The 9,011-nt window shown below is 28.2% G+C and overlaps 1 protein-coding gene across 5 annotated transcripts in view; it reads right to left on the bottom strand.

The window, feature by feature from the left end:
* LOC103578535 (arrestin domain-containing protein 2) overlaps window positions 1–8,809 on the bottom strand; it is an 84,858-nt gene extending 76,049 nt beyond the window's left edge. For 2 of the 5 annotated variants that reach the window (XR_008403303.1, XM_008559666.3), the window contains exon 1: window positions 8,198–8,802. Coding sequence is in view for 3 of the 5 variants with exons in the window: in XM_008559666.3 (XP_008557888.3) it covers window positions 8,198–8,310 (113 nt within the window). In the remaining 2 variants the exon portion in view is untranslated. Of the gene's footprint in view, window positions 1–8,197 lie in introns of all 5 variants that reach the window. The other 3 variants (XM_053736838.1, XM_053736836.1, XM_053736837.1) reach the window with 3 other exon arrangements.
* Between the last annotated feature and the right edge of the window lie 202 nt (window positions 8,810–9,011).

A 9,011-nucleotide genomic window follows, 5' to 3' on the forward strand; every position in this document is an offset into this window, starting at 1 on the left:
TGAATGAAAATATAACCCGAGAAATAGAAATAATAAGTTATTTACATACTTTTTTATTTTTTAATTCAATTTTTAGGTTTTTTCGCTTATTCATAACTTATCAAATTTTGTTATTTAAGACTGTCCTGTATATTTTTTGTTATGCAAAAGTTATATTTTATTGAAATGACAATAATTAAGTTATAAAAAAATATAAAAACCAATTCAAAGTATTAGGTACATATTATCAGTTAATATTCAAAATTCTTGAGCACCGTTTAAATATTTAAATTTAGAGCTGAAATTTTCAGCATAGACATGATTTAACAAATATTTAATATTGCTGCCACTAGAAAGAAAAACATTTGAAATAAAAAATCGGAATTTCAAACATTTTTGATAATTTCAAAACTCGTGAGCGATCTCTTAAAAATTTTTTATCGAGCTGATTTTAGGAGAGGCTTCTTAAAACATCGTAAACCAACAAATTTTTATGAGAGACTCGAAAAAAAATTCTGAGCATCGGTTGGCCAGCCCTGGAACTTCCCGCTGTTTTCGAGCTCTAAGAGCTCGAAAACATTAGTGTACATAGATTTTCGAGCTCTTCGAACTCGAAAATACCAATGTTTCTCTTTTTTTAAGAGCTTTTCAAGCTCAAAAGAGTTACGTTTTATATTAAAATTGGAAAATTCAGAATCCAAAATAATCAATAAATATGCGTTTTTTTACAAATTTATTTACAATTTTATACAATAATTAACTTAACAATAAGTTTACGTGATACGTTGTATCTATATCGTGTAAGTATATCTGATGATTTACATAAAAAAGAACATATTAGTTTTGAGTTTTGTTGTTTAGTAATTATGATATTATACAATGAAAAAAGCGGATGCAGATTTTACATTCATTGTTCCGTCAAGAATATCTCTCGAACGGATTATCTAATTGGGACGTTCTCGGCAACAATCAAATGCTTTTATCGAGTTCTAGAGCTGATTAGATTTTGGAATTAATCGATTCGATAGTTTCCAAAATATCCACGAAAAACAAAAGAAAAAACGATTTTTTTTCATTCTTTCGTCGATGATATCTCTCGAATGGATGATCCGATTAAGACGTTTAAGGTGGAAATCGGCGCGTTTTATTGAGGTCTAGAGCTGATAAAATGTTGTGAATGATTGGTTTGGTCATTACGATGATATTCGCAAAAAACCGTTTTCTACTATTTCTTTCGTCGACTATATCTTTCGAATAGATTGTCTGATTAAGACGTTCTTGGCAGCAATCGAAAGCTTTTATTGAGTTCTAGAGCTGATTAGATTTTGGAATTAATCGATTCGATAGTTTCCAAAATATCCACGAAAAACAAAAAAAAAAACGATTTTTTTTTTATTCTTTCGTCGATGATATCTCTCGAATGGATGATCCGATTAAGACGTTTAAGGTGGAAATCGGCGCGTTTTATTGAGGTCTAGAGCTGATAAAATGTGGTGAATGATTGGTTTGGTCATTACGATGATATTCGCAAAAAACCATTTTCTACTATTTCTTTCGTCGACTATATCTTTCGAATAGATTGTCCGATTAAGACGTTCTTGGCAGCAATCGAAAGCTATTATCGAGTTCTAGAGCTGATTAGATTTTAGAATTGATCGATCCGACAGTTCTCAAAATATCCAAAAAAAAAGAAAAAAAAAAAATATTTTTTTTTTTTCGTATTTCTTAAATATCTCAGTCTATTCGACGAAATGATCTAAAATTTTCTGAAAATCTAAGTTCAGAAGAAATCATTCGAATGCCACAAGATCCATCTAAATCGGTTCATTCATTAAAAAGATATGAGAGGTTTACATCCACACGCACTCACACACACACACATACACCTACACACCCATACAGACATCGCTCTGAAAATGTCTGAATAGCATCCTTGCACCTTCAAACGTCAACATATGATGAAACCTCGATATTTGAAAATCGGGGTGAAAACAATACCCTGGTTGGAAAGAACCATTGGCCAAAGTTTGGACCAAGCCATGGTCCATCGTCAGCCAATGCTCCTCGGCTTAGCACAAGGCTTGGGTCAAACCTTGGCTGACCAAAGCCAAGCCTTGGATGGTAGCCATGTTCTAAGCCTTGGTAAATTAAAATATAAGACTTGGGCCGATTCTTGGAAAACGAAAAATTGAGCCTTTACAAAGGCTTGGGAAACATAAAATCAAGCTTCGGCCAATCCTCGGGGAGCAAAAAATCTAAGGCTCACCCAATGTTCGATCTAAAACATTATTATTCAAATTATTAAATATAATTTTAAAAAAATTTGATTACACTTTTACATTACATTAAAGTGTAATTAACTAATTACTGAATTAATGGGAAATAGCAAATAAAATTATTTGGGCGCTACCGGGCTTCGAACTGAGATCCTTTTGATTACTAGACCGGGATGCTATCCACTGTGCTAGATCTGATGTTCAGATAATCATGATTTTTTTGCTTGTTAATTATTTAAATACAAATTAATTTGTAAATTTATGATTTGATATAAATGAATAAATTAAGAGTAAGATCAAGTAGCACTACTATATTGCTTATTGAACTTTAACATTTATGATAACTAAAGTTTTGTACAGAGCAATAACTAATTAAATGAAAATTATTGTATATCAAATAATTTTACTTTCTAGAAAATTCCAAGTCTTGATATTAATTGTATACTCGGTGGACCGTTGTGCCCTGGTCTTCTCTATATACTTATATATAGATACATGTAAAGATGCTTATTTTAATATTAACCCTTTCGCGAGCACGGGCAAAATAGTTGCCACCGCGATATTTTTAAATTCTAGCAAAATAATTTTAGTGCGTTGGCAACGTGAAATTGAATACATTATAATGGGGAGGTGAGGAGGGGGGAGTAAATTTTATCGTCAATATTTTAAGAATAATATATAGCTGCATATTAAACAGGCAAAACCTAAATTAGCCATGTAATTAGTATTGCCCGCGAAAGGGTTAAATAAAAATTTAACCTAGGCTGAAGCATTGGCCAATGGTCAAGTGCCAAGGCTCGGCTTGACAAAAATCAAACCATAGGGCCTAGGCTTGGTCCAGGTCTGGCCCCATCGTCACTTCCAAGGCTTGGAAATAGCAAAATCAAACTATAGTTTTGCCGGAAAAGAAACAAGATCTCGAAATTTACTCTAACTTGACTTCAAGCTCCAATAACTTTTAAACAAATGGATTTATCAAAAAATGATAAGATACTTTTTTTGAAGAGCATTCAATTTCCTACATTTAACGGTATTGAAAATTTCTGAATTCTTATTATTTGACATGGTATAAAATTCAGAACAAGCAAAAACAAGTTCTTCGAATTGTATCAAACTTTGACATCGGATATCTTGTGAATGGTTGAATTTATACAAAAATTATAAAGGACCTTTTTGTAGATCAGTAAATTTGCTACAAAATGTTTAATAAGAGATTTTTGTGTCTTGATTTTTTCGGAAGTTATGTATTTTTTACAATGTTACTAAATGAAAAATCGAAAATTATTAATAGCCACCTCAAAATATCAATATTAAGACTTCTAACTTTAAGTGCCACCATATTTTAAGATGCCCTTTCGATTTTTCAATGTTCGTCGAAAAAAAAAGATTAGTCCCCTAATTTGAAACAGTCTAATATTTACATACGTACTTACGTACGTACGTATACGTATACATTAGGGTGTTTCAGAAAAAAAAAATTTTTTTTCTTATGGTCTGAAAAGTTAGTCTTAGGTATAAAAAAAATCCTCCAAAGAGAGCAGCTCGAAATCTCAATTCTACTAACAGCTCAACGAATACGTATTTTCCCATTCAAATTGCATGTAAAAAAATTTTGTTTTTGTTTTTTAAAAATAAAAGTATTAAAAAATTTTTTTTTTTTCGAAAATCGAAGCACACTGTTCTCTAGGAAATTAAATTCTCTATAAAAAAGCTTCTGATTGTTTTCTCCGGAGAACTAACAGAAAAAAAGTTATGAAGCTTTAAACTACATTAAATCGTATAATTTCATGTTTCCATTATATTAAACAGTTTTTTAATAGAAATTTAGGTTTTTTCATCTGAATTAATGTTATCTGCCAATTTTTTTTTGAAAACATTGGAAAAATTTTCCTTACTTTCAAAACAGAACTTTTTTTTTAATTTAAAAAAACCAAAAAAGAAAAAATTTTAATTCTTAAAAAAAATATTTTTCTTTCAAAATTAATACGGAAAATAAGTAGATTTTAGAAATCTTTTTAAAACACCTTACTTATTATACATAATATATAGATTCACTATATAAAGATGTACACGTAATAAAATCCAAAAATTATCTTTCCGTTAAGTTTTTCAATTCACTATTGTTTCAAGCTTCATAACTTTTTTTCTGTCAGTTGTACGACAAAAACACTCAAGGACTTTTTTGTAGAGAATTTAATTCCCTACAAAACTATAAACTTTGATTTTTGAAAAAAAAATTTTGAAATACTTTTATATATAAAAAACAAAAAAAAATTTTTTTTACACGTAATTCAAATGAGAAAATTAATATTGGTTGAGCGCTTAGCAGGATTGAGCTTTTAAGCTACTCTTTTAGGAGGATTTTTCTAATACCTAAGACTAACTTTTAAGACCATAAGACTTTAAAAAAAAAAGAAATGTTTATTTTGAAACACCCTAATATACATACATACATGCACTCGGACATCATCATGAAATTAGTCAGAATAGCTTCCTAGAACCTCAAAACGTCAAGATCTCTTGGAAATTCAATTTTTGAAAATCGGACCGAAATTAAAATCAATATTTGATAATTTAAATTTGACAATATCTTAATAAAAATTCTATGACCTTATATTTTTTTTATTTCCAAACCATTAAAAAAAAGAATCGTTTTAATTTTAATTTATGAATAAATAATCAATTCACTCGCTTCAAATGAAAATGAATAGTGCTTTTTTGTGTTAAGCATAGACTTTTTAATCAAAATAGAAGATAATGTATTCATATATACATAATAGAGTAGTCCAAAAAATACTTTTTTTTTGCAGGTGCTATCGTCTTAGAAGTTTCTCCGACACATAGCATGTGAAAACATTTTATTTTTCGTTTTCTTCAGTTAAAACTATGAAAAGAACATTTTTTTTCTATTCTGGTGCACATATTCTTATAAGAAATTTAATTCTCTATAAAAAAAAGCTTGAAAATAGTTTTATCGTAATCTTAACGGGTAAAAGTAATCGGGCTTAGAATACCTGCAACGAAAGAAAATTTGATCAGAAATGACCTTAAAACTTGCTGTGTATTACGATAGATTTGATTATGTAATATATGTTTTATCTATCTGTAAATAATAAAATTAGATATACATGCGTAAGTACTAGCTTGCTCTTAAAAATTAATCATAATTTACCGTTTATATTAAAATAAAAATGTGTTTATTATATTATAAATAGTTAAACAAATAATTTAATAAATTTGTAAATAAATTATGCAGTCAATAAAAAATTGCTCCAGAAAGCTAAAAATTATTTCAGATTCATAGAAATTTTTTTCGTAAGGTCAATGAACCCTCTACCGGCCATTTAAGCGTACATTCTTTTTAAACCAATTTTTGAAAAACTAAAAATCGATTGGTGATTTGCAAAAATCATACATTTAGCTTCAAAACAAAAAAAAAGCAACTATTAATATTAAGTAAAAATTTAATAATAAATGAAAATAACACGAATTATTAATGCCCCCTCTACCGTCCTAGCTGTACCCTCTGCCGGCCACCTCAATGGAAATTTAATGTTATAAACTAAATTAATACAATTAATTTGAAAAAGTGATTATTATTATTAGATCTACAAACAATAATAATCTTATATAGTAGATAATTATATATCTTCTATAATAATGATAATTTATTTATTATTTTTTTTTTTTTTTGAATTTTTTTTTCTTTTACCCATACCCGAGTCGAAATTTAAAGCCGACTTTGAGCCTCCTAAGGTAGTTCTTATTTCGAACTTGGGGGCTTAAAATAGATTCTATTCCCATGTTAAATTAAGTCCGACTTTGGACCCCTACAACCTATTATATAATAATTATAATAATTCTATCATTATAATAATAATTATTATTAATATAATAATATTATTAATATAATAATATTATTAATTCTAATTGTAGTTACTGTTAATAATTGTTTTTTTTTTTTTTTAAACAAGATCATTCATCGTTTGATGTTTCGATCACTTTTATTTTATATTTTTATCACACACGTAATTACTCGTACTCGCACTTTAACACCGATTAAGTAAAATATTTTTACAAATCTTATTTAATTCATCACCGAATTTATTCATTTTACGAAATGCACTTTAATATTGTAAAATATATTCACAAAACTTTTTTGATTTGTCACTAAATTTATTGAAGTTCGCATACGCACTTTAGCACAAATTAAGAAAAATGATTTCACGAAACACGTTTAATTAATAACTAAATTATTTATTTGTTTGTTTTTTAATTTATTATCATTTGTGTGTTTTGTGATATTAAAAAAATTCACGCAATCATTTTTTTTTTTACTAAATCTTTGCCTCGCCCGTCGCGTCGCGATATTTTGACAAATATATTTTTTTTTATTTTATATCTTTTAATTCACATTACACACACGAAGGTTACACGCACTTCTGTCACCAAATTGTAGTAACTGGTAACTTATTAATATCACTTATGGTACAATGATAACACACTTAAACTAGAAATAAAAACACCACAATTAACAGCAGTAACAGAAAGACAATCAAAGATATAGTTTATGGAATACAAGATGTATGCTGTTATACTGTCAATATATGACTGACTTTAATCCACGCATCTATAAAATAAGAGATAAAGGCATTTGTTTTCTAGTTATTTAAATATTTATCGAACGTATAAATGTATTACGAGGTTCAAGGGGACAATAGTCGGTTATAATTTCTAATGTCGGACTTCGAGGTTCAAAATAATACCTCGTAGTAAATGGTAGGATCCTGAGGTCCAATGTCGGAGCTAAATTGGCTTACAGTGCTCTAAATCGGTTCTATTTCGGGCTACAGGGATAAATGTAGGCTTTAAATTTCGACTCGGGATATTTTCCCTGTGAAATAAAAAATGTATTAATCAATTCATTTATTTATTTTAGATAAAATAATTTAATAGCTACAAATTTAATATAAAAATTAAATGATTCTAATTAAAAACTGTAATCGGAAGATTTATAAATCAATTATCATAATTTTATATCCATAGACAATAAGCTGGCCGATAGCTCACGCAAAGTTTATTTTATTGTACCCATGCTCGGCCACCTCATTTTTGATATAAATCAATAAAAAATTATTAATTTGTTCATTTCTAAAATTAATTTATACTATACTTATGATGTTAAAACTTTTTTTTTATATTACAGTTATCATTTTAAATTTGATATCACTTGTCAAAAAAAAAAGTGAACCTTAATTTATCTTTCAACATGTCAATGTCGATGAAAGTTGACGAACAAATTTTTTATTTCTTATTATAAATTCACTTTTGATACTATTTAAACTAAATCTAAATTGTACTAGATTTTATAACCTATTTTTAAATATATTTTTTAAAGTGATTTATTAGCTTAAAATCTATGTAATAAAGAATATTCAACAGAGTGGCCGGTAGAGGGGTCATTTACCTTAGTTTTAACTAAAGAAAACGAGAAAAAAAAAATTTTTTTTCATATGTTGTTTGTATGGAAAAACAGAAAATGATTGCGCGCCTCGTAGTATTGGAATATCAAGCTGGCCTTTGATGAGAATTTTCGCTATACCTCAGAGAAACCTTTGAGATGTTAGGAAAAAAAATTTTTTTTTGGAGCACTCTAATATATATCGCTTTCAACATACAAAGCCAATAGATTAGATTCTCAATTTTACAGGCAAATATCATATAAATACCCTTCGCACCACTCCTAAAATTTTTCAGTATCCATTCCTAATTACTGAAACAATATTCGTCAACAAAATTAAACTATAACGTTGGATTAGGTCTCATGGTATTGGATCTTTGACGGTGATTATAGTTATGTATAATCTTAATTCATACTTGTACTTTCAATGAACAGTTAGTTATCATTTGCTTAATATTACCGTTAAAATGAAAAAACTTACCATGTTTCGTCATCCAGTTCAATGAGTACTCTTCCAGATAAAAAATGGCCAGGAAAATATAAAAGATTTGTATTATCAAAAAGAATAATAAATTTGCTCAACTTTCGAGTCATTTCTTTTTTTAGCTTATTACTGTAATTTTGAATTTGAGTTATAGAAATTGCATTTCCATTGGAAGAAATCGAGAGATATTCGGTTTTATAACCTGTTCACTGTTATATTGTGTACACTGACTTCTCTGAATCACAAATATATTGTAAGCAAATAATGTAAGTTTGACAATTGATGTTCAATTAATATTTTATGTGCGTTATAATTTTTATAAATAGTTGGTTTATAATATAAGACAAAACATTTTATAGACCATCACTTGCACTTTTTCACCATTTTTTATAATCGTTATTCTTTAAAAAGTAGACAGCATTTGAAAACTCAAAAATTATAAATATGACAAACACGTTAAATAATTGTAAAATGAATTCAGTATTTGTTTTTGTTGCTTACGACATGCGTGAAACTATGTAAACTATAGATACTTTTGGTTGCTCGTCTGGTTCTGTCCATTCTTGGTAGCGACGTCACTTTCGCTTCCTCCTACTTTCAAAGTACCTTCTCCGATCAAAGCAATATAACCTGTTTTGTGAAACATGAATAGACTGAATCTTCCGACTTAGAAATAAATTCATTAATTTTAATTGTAAACATTTATTTACTATATCTATTATAATTCAAACTATGAGATATAAATTTCTAACCAATTTTATTAAATTTTAACTAACTATTTAACACCATTCTCAGGCAGTGCCCCCCCTCC

The sequence above is a fragment of the Microplitis demolitor genome, chromosome 2 (genome assembly GCF_026212275.2).
Source record: "Microplitis demolitor isolate Queensland-Clemson2020A chromosome 2, iyMicDemo2.1a, whole genome shotgun sequence".
Classification (NCBI taxonomy): Eukaryota; Metazoa; Arthropoda; class Insecta; order Hymenoptera; family Braconidae; genus Microplitis; species Microplitis demolitor.